We start from the raw sequence: 21,540 nt of genomic DNA, 5'->3' as shown, positions 1-21,540 counted from the left end.
AGGACTCAAGTTCTCGGCGTCCAAATGCTATCGGTGTTCAAATACATGGCACACGCTTCAACCTCATGTATACCTTGTGTTATTCGTTGAGTATGACGCTGTGCAACTGACAGGGAAAACTGCGATTAGTCGCGGAGCCAAGCTTGGAAGGTGGCACAAAACTCCCGCCCACCGATCCTCAGCCTCTAAACACATCGGGCTGTTTCAGATCTCCAGCATCCCGTGGTGTCCGCGGCAACGGCGAGGTGTCTGCTTAGAGCTGCGTCAGCGGGAGCCGGCGCCTCGACACTCTTCAGTGGGAGCCGGCACCTCGACATGCTCCACAGAGCCCAGTGGCGTGGGCCACATTTAAGGCCATTCGCGGCGGAGCCTTACCTTGAGCTTGAGGTCGAGCAGGGTCTGCGTGGCGCGCATGTGCACCGAGCGGTCTCCCCTGCGCGCCCTCCGCTGGCGGCGCTCGTCGAGTCGCGGCCGCTTGGCGCTCGCTTCGGCCTCCTGGCTCGAGACGCGGCGAATCAGCACGGTGCCCTGCTGCGACTGGCGCCGCTCCAGGTCGGCAGACTCCCGGCACGAGTCGCACAGCGCTGCGACACACACACACAGCGAGGTCACGATCACCACGCGACGGTCGCAAGGGCGCACGTGGCTGGCCCAATGCTGTAGGTAGATAGAGCTGGACAAGTAATTGATCGATGAGCTCTTGGCTTATACGACTAATGCTTTGAGATTTTTCATTGAATTTTTTTGATCGCGATCAATCGGATGAGGCGACGAGCAAAATCGGGAAAGCGTCGGCGCTGATGCTCCCACTTTGCTTCTTCAATAGCAAGGAAGAGATCGAGATTCAATGTTCCGGAGATGCGGGTTTCTCGGGACAGAAGCTACGCACGCCCGCTGCACTTCGAGCCAGCGAAGCGAGATTCCGACGCCACGCGAGCGCCCTCTTCAATGCACCTGCCATGTGCATGTTAATACGCAAGTGAAGTGTTCACTACTATAAAGCGTTAACAAGCTTCTTTGCCTCCGCAGCAGGACCTTAGATATTTTCCAAATAAGCTTGACATGTCCACTCCACTTAGTGGACATGTCAAAACTCTATATCAACAAATATAAAGTTTTGAAATAATGCCTTACTAAGACAAATTGATTGAGTGTTTCTCTTTAGTGACCCTATAAAGTTAAGATGAACTTTCAGATCGCAGCACCGAAGGCAGAAAATGGGCAAATGGGACATAAATAGTACATAGCAAGGAGGCAAATGGGTACTTCGTAATACTTTTAAGGTGGGTTACAGCATTATATATAAACTCCATTGCTCAGTGCCAACGCTGAACTGCGCCAACCGATGACGGGCGCAGTTCGCGACTAACTGCACATCCACCACCGGGGAAACAAAAAGTTTGTACAAAGAGCCGGTAGTGTTACCAGTGCGTCTCATCTGTGACACGGACGCTTAGCCAAGGTAGCTGACTTATGTCGCCACACATGCGTTGCCAACGACAACGAAAAAAAGAGAAAACATTCAGAAAAAAAAAGCAAATAAAAGGAAATCAGTTCTGCCGCAAGTTATTGACGTAATGGTGTGCACGTGTTACGACGATCAACGATGCCGAAGGCGAAAGCTTGTACGAGGTGAAATGCAGCAAATGATTTCAACGCTTCCTGAATGAAAAACAGACAGCCCTGTAGAGTGCATGATTGTCTGTGGTCGCATTCAGCAAATTTCTACATATGGCGCGTAGTGTCGTTGTCGTGCATCGAAGTCGTCCGCAAGCGAAGCGGTCAAACACATCGCTGAGGGCAACGCGGCTATTGATCACGAGACGTTCAATATACCCGAGGAACATGTACCTTGGTGAGTCTTCCAAATAAAACATGAGCGACGTCGTTAGTTAATCTTGTCAGCCACCTATAGCAGAGCGCTGGCCAGAGGTCGTGTGCATTTACAAAAATGGCTTGCGCGTACTGGTTACAGTATTGCACAATATATGCCTAGTTTGGTTTGGAGATGCTAAGGTGTTCGCCGCTGGCCTATTCCGCCCGGCCAGGTGTTGTTCATCACCTAGCTGACGGTCGACTTAGACAAAGCAAACAACGTATTCATCTGGAGAGCGTAGGTAACACAAAATGTTACTGTTGCTGAAATATTTTTTTTAGTTCCAAGGGAACATTTTTGCAACAAGCCAAGCAGCATCGAAGAGCTCCAAAATGCATCGGTATGCGAGTGCCATCTCGTACTCAACAGCCGGATGCCGCAGCCGCCGAGACCTTGAAGCGCGTTTCACGGCGACAACAGCACGCGCTGCGGGAAAGAGCTGGAAAGGAGCGTGCGAACAGTGGGTGTCGCTGGCTTTGCGGATAGCGGCAGGTCCCGGCCATCGAGAAATGGCACCACGGCCAGACAATCTCATTTAACGCTCAGCACGTGCATGGAGGTAAAGTTAATTATGCATCTCGGGTGTAGTGTCACACTCAGTCCACTCCATCGCCAAAATGCTAGCGTATGTGCAAACCAGTAAGTTGACATTTGGCCACAGTTTATTTTTTTCCCTTGAACCGCTGAAACGGATGTTCCGATTCTGCTTACAAATCTGTACAGTGCACAAAGACTCATGAACTTAAACGTGATGTAATGAACCGAGCGTGCTTGGGCAACCGATCGGCACCGATACGAAAGCTAATACAGTCACTCCTGCGCGAACACTCGCGCTCATGCGTGAGTGACTTCGTGCCGCCTGCTCGGTATACACACTGCGACACACGCAAGATGGGAGATACGTTGACTACGCTAGCGTCCACTGCACACAACTAGGCCGCAGAAGGTCGTAGGCGCGCAACAAATCTACGACCCGGTGTGTAAGCGCCAGGGTCGGGGGCGCATTTAAAAGTGGGCGAAGACACCAATGAAAGTGCACGCACGGCATCCGCTGACGCGGCGCGACAATGACGGATGCGCCGCCCTGAATCATGCCGCGGAAACGACCTGTGACGGCGGCCGGCGGCGCAAACGCGAAGAAAAAGGGGGCGCAAATGGACGGCCGACGACGACGCGAACCACCGCGGGCGAGGAAAAAGAAAAAAAATACCGCCGGCTGGCTGCTGCAGAGGCAGCAACCGATAAAAACGGCGAAAGCCGTCGACACCCCAGCAGGTCGCACCGATTTTCTTTTTTCCCCCAGCGCGACCCATCTTCCCCTCATTCACGAGCGACGCGGCAGAGTGCGAAACAAGCGCCTTCGCCGCCGCCGTCGCCAGCGACCGTTCGTCTACGCACCATTAACGCGAGCTTAGGCCCAAGGTGGCGCTGCTCTCCCCAAGCGTGTCGTCTTCGCGTTACGTATTCGGCCGCGAAGCACTATGCGCACCCGCGCTCCCTCGACCGAGCCTCCGGCAAGAAAAAGCCCTCTACGCCGCTCTGTTTTACTTGCTGTACTTCCTTGGTGCTCCGAAAGTGAGCCCACGAGGCTACGCTCGGGCCACGGGAGAGCACGTCTTCGACTTTGGTGGGGCACCGCGTACAAGACCGACTGCGAAACAACTCGCAGAGGAGTGTCGCCGCGCACGGCGTGCGCACCTGAAGCAAACGTTCGGCACTTTTTGAAAGGGCAGAATACACGATCTCTGAACCACGGTTCTGCGAACTCTGGGTACTGTATTTCTGCGTAGATTCGTTGAGGAATGAGAGAGAAGAATAAGGGGACACGAAGGGCTTGATATTTTATTGCGATAGCAATTATATGGACACTCAAAAGCAGATTTCTGCCGTCGGCGTCGCCGTCGCCGTGAGGTTCCGTATGACGTCAATGGAGATGAAATCGTCGCCGCGCGCCGCCGAACGCTGTATGTGCGAGTGAAAGGGCGCGAGGGACGCGCGCTTTCACGGGGAGTGAACGCACGGCGGAGAACAAACGCGCGTTCTGCGCTGTGCTCCCTTAAGGGCTGCAGAAGTAGGCGTCTCTTTCCTCCTCTACAATCACCATATATGTAGAGTAAACGTACCTTCTGCCGACGCGCGAAAGGCTGTGGGGGAGGGGGGGGGGAGTGGCAGGGAAGGGAGGCGACGTTTAGCTGCGGCACCAAGTGCCTATTTATATCAGAGGCTCCGGCAACAGTCACCAACGCCGCACGCATTTTGAGCGAACTCGGGCAAAACGCCGACGGCGTCGACAACAGTTCTGCGTGTTGCCGGTGCTGTTGCATGTCCAAGTTTATAAAGCTGATAAAGCTAATATCATTACTCTGTATAGCTCTCTACAAATTTGCTATCGCAATTGATGCTTCGCCTTTTAGGTGAAACTGCGACAACCCTTTTGTTGGTTACAACAACAACAACAATAATAATAAATGTCGCACTTTCACCCGAAAGGCGAAGCATCAATTGCGATCCCAAATTAATAGAGAGCTATACGGAGTTAGGAGTTGTATAAACTTAGACATGCAGCAGCACCAGCAACGCGCAGAACTGTTGTTGACGCCGTCAGCGTTTTGCCTGCGTTCGTACCAAACGCGCGCGGCGTTGGAGACTTGCTGGTGTCGCTGGGGCCAGCTCGGAGGTTTTCGACAAGGTCAGAACGGGACCACGGCCGCTGGATTAAAAAAAAAAAAGGTACCTTTTCTTTTTTTGTCAGACGCGTGTACCTCCGATGCCCTGTACCAATGCATGCTGCGTGGACGGCCCACTGATTCCTTAATCAGCGCGTAGAGCTGGCTATAACTCAGAGGCGAAAGGAAGTGCCTCCACAACGAATGCGTGAACAGGAGGCCGTGGGACGGAAGCGAGAACAAGAACCTGAACAGAGCGCGCAACGCGCTACATATTCACAAACGTTTTACACAAACTTATTATTAATAGCGAAACTTTTCTTTGGGAACCTCGCCAGGTTTCGTGACCGTGGGCGCTACGGCCTGGCTGTTCCCCTGCCGAATAGGCCAACCAATCACAACGGAGGACGTGCGCCGCACATGCCGCTGGGTTCCTTGCAGCACCACCAGATGGTGCTCGCCTCCGCGCATCCGCGGCGCCGGCCGTGCGGGGACATGAACAAAAAGAACCAGAAAGCTCACCTTCGCGCATCCGCAGCTGCAAGGTAATAGAGAGTATTAGCTTGTCCGGTAATCGGGTAAACGCGGGCGGTCCGGGCGTTGGGGCGTTTTGCCGGAACCGTAAACGTGAGCGGCCTGTATAGTGCTACCACCTGGTGGTAGAGAAGTCAAACAGACAAAAAACAGCTAATATTGCAGTAACCAAGTGTATTCTACTTCGCTGCTGCTGTAAATTTTCGGCAGTGACGTAATCGTGTTGCTGCAGAAAATTTACACCAGCAGCGAAGTAGAAACCACTTGGTTACTGCAATATTAGCTGTTTTTTGTCTGTTTGACTTCTCCACCACCAGGTGGTAGCACCATACAGGCCGCTCAAGTTTACGGTTCCGCTAACACGCCCCAACGCCCGGACCGCCTGCGTTTACCCGATTACCGGACAAGCTAAACCTCTCTAATGAGAAAGTAAACGCTTCTTGCAGATAGAATGGATCCGAATTGCGCTACGTACGTACGCACATGCTGCCTCTGAAACCATGATGCGTTCAAGGCGTCCGTCGTCCTAGCTAGTAGTCAGCAACTCCGCTTAACAAAAGGCCCGGTATAATTTGTGTGCGCCCGCGATTGTGTGTATGTGCGCGCGCGTGCGCGTACTCGTGTTTCGACCCTTTATGCACTCACACAAAGCTTCACTGTATATAGATTTCAACTTGGATCTGCTGCATTTTTGTTGTTGTTGTTGTTGTTGTTGTCCTTCGTGCTATGCGCACACGGAACTTCCGGCGATATTGTGGCAACTTACACAAGGACAAAAGGTATATTCTAGGGGTGTGGGAAAATCAAAATTTTGATTTCGAAGCGAATTTAAATAATGAAAACCAAATGCAAATCAAACATAATATTTTTTGAATATTTTTCGAATACAAATACTATTGGTTTTGCAAAAGTGCAATATGTTTCACCAACCAGAGTATGAAAAGAAAGCAAGTTTATAGCACAGCAAATAACCTACAAGAAAATTGAACTTTGAGGTCAATCAAGTTCTCTAATACAGGGGTGGTCAGAAAGGCATATGCAAAGAGCCATAAAAATAATATCAGTCAAGAGCCACACTCAAAAGGGGGGCATGGCAAATCTTTTAACAGCGAAGCTGTTAAAGCTAGAGGAAAAACGTCCGACCTCCGCAGAAAACTCCACGCCATTGCCTAGCAACAACTAAGCCACAGCTGCGCACTATCTGGCCCAACCTCGCCTATCCGCGCATGCGCAGAAGCAGTAGCAACGCAGCAGCCACTGCCAAGCGCCGCCCACTGACATGAACACCGCGCAGCCGCCGCCGAGCTACCACAGCAGCTGGTAAACCATTTCCCGCCACGCCGAAGCTACCGAAAATAGCTGGTACATGTCACCTAGCAAACATTACGTCATAACTGACGTAAACACCCAGTGTGCATGCGCTTGGCCTCGGAGCTTGCCATAAAAGGGTAAGCGCCTAGTCGTGTCAACTTTCACTAGATATCGAGCGGCTAGCCTCCAACACGTTCGGCGTCGGCAAGCAACAGCGTTCTTGGCACTGTGCCAGCTTTGCTTAGCCTGCCTGCGTTTGTGGCATGCCAGGAACGCTGTCGCTTGTAGGCGACGACGCCTCCAGCGCTAGCCACGCGAAATGTCGCGAATGGGAAGGTATCTCCGAAATTGATCGCTCGAGAATACCTTCCCTACATGCGTAGTTAAGTTGAAAAACGGGCAAGTTTGCACTCGGTCGTGAAAAGCTTAGGCAAAGCAAAACTGTCGATCCTCAAGTCCAGTAATGCGAAGTGACAGCCAAGCAAAACCTACTTACAAACCTAGACGCAACGAAGTTACAGTACCTAGCAGTAACCAAGTTGGAATCTAGCAGCAACCAAGTTAACACCTAGCAGTAGCAGCCAGTAAGACTTGAGGATCGACAGTTTCACTGTGCCTAAGCTTTGCACGACCGAGTGCAAACTTGCCCATTTTTTTTATTTCGTGCAACAAAGCTGGTGGTCACAGTGGATGCCACTCATGCAGCGATTGATTGTTGTGCCTCCGCATTGCAATTCCCCATTTGTGAAGCAAGAACCTTGAAGTTTGGCTCGAATGGCGTGATTGCACTTCGGAGCAGCTCAGTTAGACGTTCATCCATAAGGGTAGCACACAGTTTTGACTTCACCACTTTCATTGTTGAGAAGAGTGCCTCACAGCAGTAGGAGGACACAAACATTGACGGAAGTTCCTGGCCCACATGCTTGACATGGGGATACCTTGCTTCTGGTATTGATTAAGCAGTCTCCGCAGATCGCATAATCATCTTCAGTCCTTCGTCTTATTGGAGCTCTAAGAGCTCTACTTCGAACGCTCCAACATTACCAACAAAGGTTTCCATGATTGGAGAGCCACCGCTCAACACATTGACCATGAAAGGCTTGGTTAGATGCTCAAAACATGGCTTGAGCTCTTTGATATCTTTAAGCTGAGAGACTGGAAGCGACTCTCAAGTACCTCAAGCTTGGCAAAATAGTCCCTAAACTTAACTTTGGTCAGATCAAATTCAGGATTAGCATCCATGATGCTCTTGTCTTGGAAGGTGGGTCAGCTGGTTTGTTGCAGATCTTTTTAGAAAAGTCTGAACTTTTGAAATGGGACTACTGTTTGGGCTAATTCCGACATAATTTTTCTTTGGCCTTGCAATGACTTAACGAAAGTATTAAGGTGCTGCACTATGATGGTGAGGTAGCCAAAATTGACTAACCAACCTGTGTCACGAAGTTCAGGACATGGCCTCTTTTTCACCTCCAGAAGAGTTTGAATCGGCCCCAAAAGGTCCACAAACCTTGATAGCATATTGCTCACGGACAGCTAAAGTACCGTACAAAGAAAAACACATCTTTGGGCGAATCATCATCATCATCAGCCTATTCATGTCCACTGAAGTACGAAGGCGAATCATCAAGTTCTAAATCTTCGAGAAAGTTGTGGATTTGATCATATGTAGCTGATGACCTGAAGGACAGTTTTTATAACATCGTAGCGGAGTGCTTCACCACCAGGTGCTCAAGATGGATAACCCATGAATTACAAGAAAATTCGTAATGCAGGGGACACTCTGAAGAAGACTTAGCAAGACTGCATTCTTGTCAACCATAGTAGGCGCAGCATCTATTGCAACTGCAACAAGATGAGGCTGGAAAGTCCCGAGAAAAATTTTTGTGATTGGCCTCAAAGTGATGTTGAAGAATGCACGCCTTGTGATGGTAAAAGTGCAGCATTACAGATGAGACACTGGGGTTTGCCGTAGCGGGGGGGTACGGATGCCAGTGAGTCACAAGCCACACTGGGACCGGCAAGGAGCTGCATGTGGCTTGCAAGCTGCAGTTTGGCCACCCCTGCTCTAGTACAACACCTTTAGTTGACAGTATCATTACTGCAGTTATTTAATGTTGTTATGAAGGAAGGACAGTCGTTCAACATATTTGGGGAGCAGCGACCACCCTGCTGCAGATCAAGATTTCTTCGGACACTGAAAAGAGCTGCTCACTGGACACACTAGTGCCTGGTATCCGCAGGTCTCTCTTCGCAAGCTGAATCAACAGTGGGCACCATGTTACACCACCACTCACATGGATCTTCCTTCTGGCATAAAATTTCATCATGCACATTTTTCAACCTGTGCTTTCACTTATCAAAGTCTATTGACAGCACTGACGTGGAAGGAGCCTCTTCAGAAGCTTTCGTTGTTAAGGTCATATCTGGGTTCCTTGGCGTTGAAATTTTCCTTGCTTCTTCTAAAGCCAGGTTTTTAATCTGGTTTGTCATCGAAGAATCCTGGTTGTACTCAACTACATTAGAATGAGGGTGTAAAAACATTGCCAAGCTTGCTACTTGGTCAAATTTGTAGTTTGGAAACCACATTTTTAGGCACTTAGCCAGATCATTAGCAGGCAGAGGTTTTCACCTGGCAGCTGGTGCTGTCCAGATGCATGAAGAAGCAGCACAGTGTGGGTGCTTCAGCTGATAGTGCTGGGGAACCATAAGCATCAGCTGGGGCCTCACGACAGTGCCCCCATCCTACTTTTGATATGCTTCACAGCAATACAGCCTATACGCTTCACCGCATAACACGGCTGTACTGCGGCGAAGGTGCCTTAGAAAACCTACAACAGCAATTTTCGGAAGTGAAAGTGCCTTTTGAATCGAATATTCAATGTTTCGAATATTCGCACCCTGCTACTATAGATAGTTTTCTTGTGACGTCACGGAGGCAGCTCCCACCGTTCTAGTACCTAAAGATGGCGGCTACGATGACGTCAGTGCACCGTCTTATCACGCGCACTCTGTTTTACTTTTTGACGGCGACTGTTTTTCACAGGTTTATCGCTGTTATCGCTTTGACGTTCGACCCAAGACACGCCTGTCGGGTTGTCATGCTGTCATGTTTCTTGATTACGCCGCTTCTCGACCTGCTGGTACCTAAAGATGGCGCCCGCGATGACGTATGTGAAAACTATTTATATATAAATTGGGCGTGAAACTGCGATTTGTTCCATTGGCTTGACGCTTGTCTCTTCTTTAGATGCAAGCACATAACGCAAGTGCATTTATTAGAAACTAATCTGCCAATATGTGCCACCACCATCTCGCGTTTTTTAAAAGCAACTACTAGGTCGATTTTTCGACCGCACCTCTCGTTATTCCAAATTGTTTTTGAAGCTTGCATCATTCCTGTTTGCCGCTGGTTGGCTGAGTAACTGTTCGTATTATTTTGAAGAAAAGGTCTTTTTTGCTGACTGCACATGGGTTTGGATTATCTGGTTATCTTGCAACCACCTCCAGAAAAAAAAAACGGTCGGTTAAGCTACTTGTAGATATTATGAACATGAAACTGATATCAAACCGTGCCGAGAACACATGTCAAGAGCTCAGTCAGCTACTAAGGAACTAAGGACACAAACAAAAAAAGGAGTATAATTAGCCTTGACCATTCGTACAGTGGGATATATTTTTCTACTAGCGCCATTTGTCAAGTATGCACTAACTTACACGGGCGTGCAGGGTATCCTGGATGTTCCCGCACGCCCCAAGCTTTCGCCGGGCATGTAGAGGTTGCGTGCTTTTGAAGACAAGGTCTCCTTGCTGATTTCACACAGGGTTGGCTTATCTGGGATCTGGCTATCTTGTACAAACTTTCAGAAAAATAGGGTCAGCCAAGTGTCAACGCTAAAGTTCAAGGGCTATGGGTAAAACGCCTAGAAAGTCTGTAGGGCTTCATGCATCCACAATGGGGTGCATCCGAACACCTCCCACATCCTATGGACGTGTCCACGTTCAGCCCACCTGCACTTTCCCCTCCTGACCGACTTTACCCTCGTATCTCATTCAGGGTGGCTGACCACAGCAGTCAGTCATCAGGACTAGTGCTAGATGGCTGCATATGTTGAGGAAGTGCTTCGACACGTGACCAGGTCAGGAGAGGCTTGAAAACTCAACTTTACACTGCCGCACCACATTGGGCCAAGCCAAATGTGGTGCCTAAGACCGTGACTAAGGGTCCTTCCTCAATCAAAGGGGAAAAACAAAGTATTTCTCTCTCTCTCGACACTAAAGAAGACAAAGCCAACATAACTGCAGGTGAAATACGATATGAAATGAATGAATAAAGAACATGAAAAAGAGACAGATACAATAGAAAGGTATAGTCAACATTTAATCATCGAATCGTTTGAACCTCCATGTACGTCCACTCTCTTCTTTAGCGTCGACACTTCAATCACTTTATTCCAACATCAAAGGAGACATACAATCAGTCACAACAGGGATGCTGCGGACTGAGAGCAAAAAGCCATTAATGCTTGACAAGTGCTTTCACCTCATTTCACAAAGCAACAGCAGTGTTGGAAAAAAAAAAAAAGAAGGATTACTTGGTTGACCCTTCCTCTTTTTTTTTTTTTTTTGTGAAGACTTAAGGTGAACTCCCACCATCACCGTGATGTTCCGCAAAGTCATAGTGTGATAAGATCGTATTATGCCCCGCGCGCCATGGAGGCGAGGGAAAGCTTGAGAGGGTGAGCCGAAATGAATGGTGGCTTATGCGCATTGTCTTCCTACACAACCAATGTTGGAAGTCCCGTGATCAAACGTGCGTTAGTTCAGGAAGGGAGATGAGCACGGGTCTCTAATTTATCTAGGGTCCCTGATGCGCATCTCCTCTTATAGCTCAGCCGTGGCTGCGCATGGCTGCTTCAACGCTGTCTGCGCGTAAGCTGCACTGTTTCAAGTGCGCTGTATGCGCAGCCCATGTGCTGTATTTTGGAAGTAATCTGTGATGGTTGCAAACGTGGGTGAGCTAGCATGGCTTCGTATGTGCTGTGTTCCCGTGCGCCTAGTGTTAAAGGTCATGTAATCTCAAGTTTCCAAAACGTGCTGAAGTGAGAGGCAGCAGGAAACGTTCGCTACCCGCTACCAGCACTCGGCAGGCCAGCGTTGTGACAGCGTGTGTTCGTGGTCATCGAGTGAGATGACCACTCGTGCGTGTGAGTGCAGGACACTATGCTCAATGTAATTAGTAAGCGAATGTTCCCGAGAATTTATACGGTCAATAAAACAGTGAGCCTTAGTTCAAGTAGTTGTCTACAATGTAATTAGTAAGCGAATGTTCCCGAGAATTTATACGGTCAATAAAACAGTGAGCCTTAGTTCAAGTAGTTGTCTAATACTTTACTACTGCTATCAATGTTTCACCATTTTTATGATTGTAATACATTTTAAAGGAACACTAACACGAGAAAGTTGTCAGCAGTTTCGGCCAAAGTATAAAGAATGCTTTAACAGTGACGATCAGCAAAAAAATCACAACCAACTAATACTTCTGTGAACAGTATGCCTATAGCAAGATGCTTTAACAGTGACGGTTAATGAAGAAATTGAAACTGGCTAATACTTCTGTGAAGAAGTGCTCATATGTATAGCAAGTGTTCTATCTCACAAAGCGTTACCGCAAGTCTTGTTGTATGGCACACATACGTATACCAAGCACTTGCAGTGCGAGTTGCCTTGGTTGCTATCAAAGTCGTATTTCAGATACAGGAGATACCACACTGGCTATCATTAGAATTAGCTTGACTCACTGCATCTGTGGAGTGACACATAGGCGACTCATATTGAGACCCAAGGCAGAGTACATAATCCACAAAAAACGAAATTCAACACATTTGACTACAGTTTAACAGCCTTTGTCATGGCGCAGACAACTTTCTTTGTTTTTTATCTGCGCTTCCAGGGCCTTTCAGTAACCACACATGCAAGCTGGTTGGTTGGTTGGTTGAAAAACTTAGCGGCTTAGTGGTTTGTGCGATGCAAACAAGAATTGCAGTTATTGCAATTATCCCTTTTGCAGTTATCTTTCTTTCAATCCCCTTTCCCCCGTGAAAATTAGCCAACTGTACATTCGTCTCGTTAACCTTCTGGCCTTTCCTTATTTTTTCTCTTTATCTGCTGGGGTGGCTGCAGTTCCCTCTCTCGTCTCTGCTCTCAGCACGAATCACAATGCGTGATTCCACAAGCAGAAGTCTCCACGTGTGCAAGCCATGGTGGTACTTTGCGTTGCCCTGTTTAAGATGGTCAACATCACTCTATAAGAGCGAGCAGGCAACAAGCAAGTGGGGCTGGAGCCTAGCAGGGACGATAGAACAGCTCATGCGTGTGCGCCTTCGTTCCCATTTGCTGTGTGTGGTAAGCCATCTTGTTTGTCAAGCAAGATGTGTGGAAAAGCGTAAATACAGAATTTCAATTTCGCTTTAAGTTGTTGCCTATAAGCCGAACAAACGTGGTTAGAATCTTAATCTTGCTGTGCTAATTTGTGTATCACAAGGTACATCGCACTGCATTAGTGAGGACTGATCTTTCTTAATTTCTATGTGGAGAGCATGGAAATAAAAACACATATTTATTTACATTGCCCAGTGCACAGACATTTTGTGGGATACATGCGCACCTTATTGGTGATGATTTAACATAAACAGCCGTAAACTTGGAACAGCATCAACTGACACGCAACACATCGTTTTTAGATCACAATTACTTATTCAGTGACATTGTTGTTGCCGATTTTGCCAGTTTGAGGAACTTGTATGAATAAACTAGCTCTAAGCAGGTAACCCTCAAATGTCCTTTTTACAATTAGAAAACTTCCAGAGACATGGCCGTAGACTGACAAGGTATACAGGATTATAAAGCATATAGGAGGTGAACAGGATTAGTTTTTTTGTAAAACATGACAGAACATCAGTAAAATTGTTGAACAAGCCCGAATTCGTGAACTTTACAGAACATTCGGGAGAGTTGGCAGGTATGCACTTCTCTAGTTGGTCATGCTTTATTATTACTGCACCCAGTGGTAGCACATTTTTTTTTCTTTTTTATTTTAGCAACGGTTAATGAAATTTAAGGACACTTTAATAGTTAAAAAATAGGCCAGGAAAGATGGTGAAGGGCCCCAAACTCACAGAATCACCCGGCTATCTGCATGTCCGCAAATGTGCGGTTAGCCATGACAATTGAACAAGTTTGGGCCCCAAGATATATGATTCTCAAGTGCAATAATATAAGCAGGCACACCACTGCTTTTCAAACGGATAAAGTGGTCTGATTATGATTGCATTTCACTGCATTAAAATTTATTAGGAGTGTCCATGTCCCCATCCCAAAGTACTATATGAACCATTGCCTCACTGTATTGTAGAGAGGCACGAAGTTGCCAACTGTGGTCATGACACTGGTTTTGTAGCTAACTTACGCTGTATTATTGTCTGACCCACAACTGCGTACACTTCTCGTTTGCATTGACAAGAGAAGAGCTGCAATAAGAAATCTTTTGAAAGCTGTGAAGCGTGAGGCAAATTATTGCAGCCTACAAATAACAGCCAATTAAAAGTGATATATATAAAAGTAATAAAAATAACATGAGCCAATGCACGTCTCCGCAATGATAATGAGCAGTAGTGAGGAAAGATTAGAGACCCCGCTGTCAGCGAAAAAGCAAAATTTTTTCTAGCAGAGCCGTGCCACCTAGATGTCCCAATGCATTGGTCGACTAGGACCATGCAGACTTAAGCATTTTCGGCTTCCCCGCGTGACACACATGCGACAGCGGGAGATTGTGTCATAATCACATAGCTATAGCAAGACCCCAAAACTTGTGGGCTTCTGTACCACCACTACAACTTCTTAAACACCTTATTCGCTGGGTAGCCTGCTAGACCAATAGGACCGACAGAGTCCATGTCAGTAACACAGAATAAAGTGGGCAAAGCCACAGATACTATATAGGGATGGGAAAATATTCGGCATTGTCGAATATTCGATCGAATAACTTTATATGCGTTATTTGCTTCGATTCAAATTCATGTATTGGATATTTTCGAATTATTCAGCGCTCCCGAATAGGCAGCCAGAAGCCACGGACGGCCGGTACATATCTTGGAGGCTAAGCTTCACGACATGGCTGCCATACATCAACCATAAATCTCAAAGGCTATACGTTTTTGCATTAAAGAGCCAGAAATGTCCGACGCAAAAGAGCATAAACGGCGCTAGCGTACAACTGAAATCAAGTGGCGGAGTCTGCATCGCCATAGTCATCAGCGGAAATCGTACGTGAATGATAGCAACGAGTCAACGACGGAACGCTTAGTGCCTATTTGTGCCTTTATTGCGTTTACCGCCGCGCATAACAATGCGTTGGCCGCGGGATTTCATAGTCGCCATCCATGATCGCGTCAATAGCTGCCGCTGTTTCTTTCGCAGCGGTTGCGGCAAAAAGTTTAGTTTTACTCAATACACACGTCGGCCACGTGCCTAAAAAGTTGCGTAGTGGCCATGCATGGTCGCATAGATAGCGACCGCAATTTCCTCTGCAGTTGTTGCAGCGAACGGTGGTTTCGTTCTGAATTGGTGCGTGCGTCGGCCGCGTCCCTTAAGCACCACAAAGTCGCTGTGCATAATTGCATCGATAGCGGCCGCGGTTGCGACAAACAGTTGTTTCGGTTAAACTCGGTGCAAAGCTGTCAAGGATGAAGAGCACTGGCTACATCGCGATGGACGTGCGATCTGTTCGCGGTCAGTTTACTGGCAAAAAAATAATTGGGATGTGCACGCGGTAGTGCAAAGTGTGTCGCAAATGATGGCGCGTGCAGCGGCTGTGCTGCAAAAGCCAATCAGTTACGAGATGACGAGAATTGCAGCTTCTGCACTGCTTTTGTGCAAAATAGCAAAAGGATTTGCTCATCCATTACACTAATAAAATCATGCAGACGTAGTAAGTATTTGCTTACTGTTTTCTGGATACTCTGATAATTGGGCATTCGGTTAATTCGGACATTTTTTTCGGTGCCGTGAAATTCGAATGAACTAAGTTTTACTGTAATATGTGATATGTACTATTCGAACTATTCGATCCGAAATTATTTGACCAAATCACTGTTCGCTTCGAATTCGCTTCGAACCTCAAGTTCACTATTCGCCGATCCCTAATATTAAAAAATAGGCAAAGTCACAGATATTCAAAGTTTTGACAGTATTCACAAATGCTGATGCAAGACAACAGTAAACGACGTGGAATTCTAATTTAAAAAGAGTCTGGCAATGAAGCTACAATTTCAGTGATTACCTAGTATGTATGTTCAAACCCATCAATTCCGTTGGCTGTCACCAGTGTAAGCTGCAAAATATGAAATTCTCGAAGTTCTATTTTTTGCAGGAGTAATTGAGAGCTTAGCACTAATAATTATGCTCCGCTGGGCCATCTCCAATAGATTATTCCCATCCAGCACAATCATTTCCAAATAAGCAGCATAAGTGAACTTTCTCAGGTCTCTTTGACTCAAAGAGAAGGCACTGCTCAAAGACCTGTACTGCTCAAAGTCTTAAACCTTTGCAGTCATGTATGAGGCCTCTCCCAACATGCAAAAATGGCTCCGGGCAGATGTCAGTAGAACCCCGCTGATAGGTTCCTCGTTCATACATTTTCCCGAGTATAACGTGACTAAAGCCAGGTCCCAGCAAAGGGCTCATAGACACCTTATGTATTAGAATCCCCTTTGATACATCATTCCGACAACGATGCCACGTACTATGTTGCGACTTTGGTGTATAATTATAAGAAAATATCCAGTGCACCACGATAAATGAAAAAGAAAAAAAGAAAATCTAAAAGAAAAAAACGTGGGCAGCTTGCACTAGTGGTACAAGGCTGGAGTAAACAGCGGAGCTGGTGGTCGACCTAGCTTCTTCCAGGTTTTACTAGGCTGAGCTAAGTTTTGCTAGGAAATGCTAAGTGCTGTTAGACACGGTATTCCGAATCGGCTCGCCGCCTACGCGCAGATTCTCGCTTGGCTGTGTGATGCGCTTCAAGATGAGCGGCTTCTTCTTCGGGTGTCCGGATCTTCTTTGGTCGTCCCATGTCAAGGCTACATGTACTCGCCACAGAGTCAACGTCAACAAGAGTTCTGCCACCGTCGCGACGGCTCCGAGCTTTATATTCCCAGTGATGTCACGGCCAAGCTGAGCCTCCACACTTGCCAGGGCGTGGCTGGTCGAAACCTGCCAAGCCACTGCCAGAGGTGCCTGCTGCAGTCCCGGACACCGCGCGCATTCCGCGCGAATGCAGGGAAATGGGGAAACGTGGGCGGCGTCGGCAGCAACTCTGCGCATTGCCTCGTTGGTGCTGCTACAATTTCTCTCTCTCTCTTGCTCTCATTTTCTCTTTCTCTCTCCTGAGCATAGCGCGCGCCGCGCATGCTCTCCTTCCCTCTCCTTAACGTCCCATGTCAAGGCTACATGTGCACGACACGGAGAGGAGGCGAAGCACACGCCGCTCTGCGAGGTGGCTGCTAGGCAACTCACGGTCACGTCATCGTTTAACAAGGTTTTTTGTACACGCTCCACAGACTGATTGTCGGCTTTAACAGCTCCACTGTTAAAACGTCAACAGTGTTGGACACCCTAGCTGCGCACTTCCAACCACCACCAACGTGCGTGTTTGACACACGACGGCCTTGGCAGTGTTGTCTTAGCAGAAATTTCAGACACCGTACAGCCCGCCATTCAATATTTGGATTCTACCTGCACGACCATGTGTCAATTTGGCCATAGAAAATAGCAAAAAGAGCAATACTATATTGGTTTTAATAATTCGCTGGCACCTCCTTGAAACCAAAACTAGCAAAGCCTAGTCGATTCAGTAATCGCTGACCGTGCCCAAACTGCAGGGCAAGACAAGCCAAGCTGCTACATATTGAAAGGCTGCATGTGGCTGCATCGGCTGCATTTGCTGGTTGTCGTGCAAGAGGGTGTCTTACGTTTGTCCATTTATGTAGTACGTGTTAAATAGCAACATGGCCCCGGCAACTTCTTCAAGAAGTTTCAAGTGAGGCCAATTCCACCCGTGATCCTTCTGCTATCGCAGCTCTATCGACTTTTGTTATGTTGTCAGGGAATGAAGATTCGGTGCATGCATTGACTGTACTTTTGTTCAATCTGTAGCAACAGCATGAAAATGGTTGAAATATGGACTGAACAGGTCACAAGCGAGCATATGTGCGTGCAGCATTGCATTGTCAAACTTGGGCTACATTCTCGGATAATCACTTTCAAACATACTACTTTCAGTATCGTAGCACCGGAAACGTCGACGGGTGAAAGCAATCCTGGCACTGTGATAAGACAGTGTGCTTGGCACTGTGCCAAGAGTGCCATCGCTTGCAGACGCCGATGCATCTGGCGCTAGTCACGGGAAATCTTGAAAAAGTGAACGTATCTCCGAAAGTGATAATCCGAGAAAACATCTTTTACAGCCACTTGTGGAATAAGTCACTAATTCTCTGCCGAATACGATACTTCGAACTCCTGATTATTCTGGCTTTTAGGCGGTCCCTGTCAATTCCTCATTAGCTATCAACGACAGTAACGACTTGTGGGGACGCATCCCGATATTGTTTTCCCCGCATGACTCCCGTTTCCTGTAATCTCGCTTCGCCGCATGGCTTTACGGCGGCGGCGGTCGGTGTGGTTGCAGCGTATTGCAAGAGATGGCACGATTGTTGCGCTGCTAACACCACCTAACGGCAGGGTTACTTGGGTGCAAAAAGGATGAAGGCTGCTCCTCTTTGGGGCGGGGTCAGCAAGCAATGCGGACGCTTCGCGCATGCTTTGCGGGACCGTCTCGAGAAGGCTTAGGAGCAGGACACCAGAATGGACGAACACGGATCGTTCGAACATGCCACCTAGCATGCCTAGCATGTGGGCGAACATATTCGCTCGCTACATGGTCGCGGTGAGTCGGACCTGCTCGATTTGCCTCGCGCCTATTGGCATAGTAATTCGCCTAGCGCGCATTAAAATGCCCTTTTGATTGTTAGCACTACTCTATTGTCGTTCTTTTGTCCCAAGAGCATGTGTGAGACACCACAGACAATAAATCCTTAAGAGGCTGAGCCGTGCATACTGCCCTTGTTTAAATATTTAACAGCACGTTCACGTGATTTTAAGAGGATGTTCACGTAATAAGTTTCCCGGGCATTAAGTTTTTTCTCGCGGTTCCACGGAAAACATATTAGAGGGGTTCTACTGTATACCAAATATACTAAAAATCTAATAGTAGATATTCGATTCACGAATTGAATTATTTGAACATTCTCTATTCGGTTCGATTTAGTGATATTCAAGTATTCGCACATCCCTAGTACAAAGACCCTCAATGAATGTGAGAGACTGCTTAGAAGGTGAGCCCCTAATTTCGGCTGCTCGCAGATACCAAAGTTAGGGCTTCTAAAGCTTTAGCTCTACATGTGCATAAAAGAGAACTTGCCTGGTTCAGTAATCGGCTTGCCTTCTCCAGGTCCTGGTGACACAGTAATGCACAAGTCAGCTGGGAAAAGGCTAACGAGCGATTCCCACTCCTGTGGCCAGATGGCAACCGCTCTGCAAGAACATGGGTGATTGGTGTAGCTTCAACCACTTGCCACTGTGGAATTGAAGTAATGGCTCACTTGACTACCTTCATTAACCTGATGGGTTGCCTATTTCAAATGCACAGCAACGAATTTCCTGATTATCATAAGACTCAATTTCCCTTCCCTTGGTACCCATTCCGTTACCCTAACAGTCTACTGGTTATCTGTTCTAGACACGACGTGCCCAGCTCCATCTCTTCCTGTTAACCTCAGAGCGGGAATATCACCTATTTATAGCTAGCTTCCAATATACACTTCCACCCTTCTATATCTTAGCATTATGCCTTTCATACATACTCAGTTGCTCGTAGCGCTTTCTTTTGCTTCTTTTTAACTTTATTTGATGTCCTCAATAACAAAGCATCATAGGTTAGTACTGGTAGAATGCACTGGTTATAAGCCTGTCAATGCAACAATAATGATAAGCTGCTGTTATGACTTCGGAGTGTCTGCCCAGTGCACTCTAAGCCATTCTCCTTCTTATGTACATTTCCTTCTCATTATGTGAATCCTGCATAACTATGTAGTAGTGGCCTAGACCAACATAACTTTTCCCAGTTTTTTACTGCTTGGCCTTAACGTTGCACTGACATGGCTCTGTGAATCAAGGGTGCAAAAACCATTGTGATACTCAAAACATGCCTAAGAAGGCAATGATCCTGCTCTAAACAATTAAGGAGTGACAATTCATGAGTGGTCATTTAGCCAGCAGCCATGTATACTGTTGTAGCATTAATAGGCACTGGATAAATTCAAGCACTTGCTTCACTGTTGCACTGTAGCTTTTCACAATTAAATGTGCTATGCCCTTAGCATACCTGTCTTCATCTTGGGGTAGATGCAAAAGAAGACCATGTGGACAAAGCAGCTCAGTATTGACTATGTTCGTGGGCCGCTCCTTTGCCAAGGGATACCTGCACAGTCAGAAGCACAACACATCCCATGCTAAATGCACTTTCTCCACAGACCACAGGTGGTGTGTGAACCTGTTCAGCAGCATGTCTCCCTCAGGAGCTAGAATTGAGGTCTTGGCAGAGCTGTGTTTAATTCCTTACAAAAAATGTTAACAGAAGTACAACCTTGTTTCTCAAATGTGTTTGTTTGCAGTCGTAGGTAGCATGAAAGATGCTTGTGAGAGTACTACTGCTGCAATGCCTAAAGAGCACAAGTTTATGAAACTGACCTAGTCAGTCCAAGACTAACATTCTGAAAACAGTGCAGATGATGGGACAACAGTAGGAATTAAAACAGACAACACAAAGCAGGAATCACGTGTGTCAATTCATGCTTTTGTTCTTTCACCTGCGCTGTTTTTAGGCTGCATAATGAGCCCTGGAGAACCACCCGGGAGAACTTCTTACTTTGATTAGAAGATCATTATCACATAGCTAATTTCACTATATGCTCGTAAGCATGACCCATGATGCTGCTTTTTTTTAATGAAATGTATTTAAGGAGAGGTTGGTGCCTATATGTGGCGCCGGCTACTTCTCTTTTCTTACATGATAGTTGTCCTCGGAAAGTTGTCAAAAATCACAAAACTGGACTAATAACCACATTTATGAACAGTTGTGGAAGTAGTTGTGGAAGTAGTAAGACAAAGACCTAACTGAACGGGAACCATGGCAGATATGCTACTTTACAGTAAACACCATAGGCATTTGGGTCTTCAAGGAGCAGGCAAATATGGTTTGGCTTTTGTGTGTGCTATTCTCTATGCATATAGAGTCTATTCTGGACATATCGAACTTGAAAGGGATCATGAAATTGTTCAATATATCAATAATTTGAAATACAAAATACGCCTATTTGAAGGTTATCCGAGATCTTCACACATGTTAGACAGTTTCAAGAGATCGTGTAAAGCGAGAACTTACCGATTTGCTTTTTTAAGACAGTGTCGCAGACAAAGTTTACGTATTTCTTGCTCATGAATGTTGCAAGCCCCTCACGCTGCAGAATGGTCTTTGATTGCAACAAATAAAGTGTTCTGTTCTGGCAACGCTAACCCTTAAAGCCAGTGTCATACAGACGCGAGACTGCGGTGCACCTCACGTGCGTTAAAGTGCTTGCTGCAGATTTTTATTCAAGATAAGATAAAATGGACATACAACAGAAGCAAACTAGCCTGTATGAATACGTGCTGTTCTGCCATCAGCGCACTTGCACTGCAAATTGTGTAGAATGTGTCCAGCAGTGTGTTTGTTACGATACCAAGAATATGCCATTTAAACAGCCAACCGTCATATGTGTCAAAGTGCTTTTGTGCATTTTTATTCAAGGTAAGGTAGAAATGGATGCACCGCACAAGCAAACTCGCCTGTATAAATACACGCCAAGCCTGGCCGAGCGTCCATCACAATACAGTCGACTTCCGTTAAGTCTAACCGGATGGGACCAATGAAACTTGTCGAATTATCCAATGGGTGAAATTATCCGGTGGGTCGGATTAAACAAAAGGTAGAAAAAACGC

The 21,540-nt window shown here is 46.9% G+C and overlaps 1 protein-coding gene across 2 annotated transcripts in view; it reads right to left on the bottom strand.

Moving 5' to 3' along the window:
* Nucleotides 1-21,540, bottom strand: part of LOC119446754 (ubiquitin carboxyl-terminal hydrolase 48-like) — a 79,486-nt gene that overhangs the window by 6,153 nt on the left and 51,793 nt on the right. For both annotated transcript variants that reach the window (XM_049664365.1, XM_037711289.2), the window contains exons 22-24: nucleotides 19,886-19,981; nucleotides 18,923-19,035; nucleotides 376-584 (exon numbers count right to left, since the gene is read on the bottom strand). In XM_049664365.1, coding sequence (XP_049520322.1) covers nucleotides 376-584; nucleotides 18,923-19,035; nucleotides 19,886-19,981 — 418 coding nt within the window. The remainder of the gene's footprint in view (nucleotides 1-375; nucleotides 585-18,922; nucleotides 19,036-19,885; nucleotides 19,982-21,540) is intronic.

The sequence above is a fragment of the Dermacentor silvarum genome, chromosome 3 (assembly GCF_013339745.2).
Source record: "Dermacentor silvarum isolate Dsil-2018 chromosome 3, BIME_Dsil_1.4, whole genome shotgun sequence".
Classification (NCBI taxonomy): Eukaryota; Metazoa; Arthropoda; class Arachnida; order Ixodida; family Ixodidae; genus Dermacentor; species Dermacentor silvarum.
The sequence above is the reverse complement of the archived record's forward strand: the minus strand, read 5'-3'. Positions and strand labels throughout refer to the sequence as shown.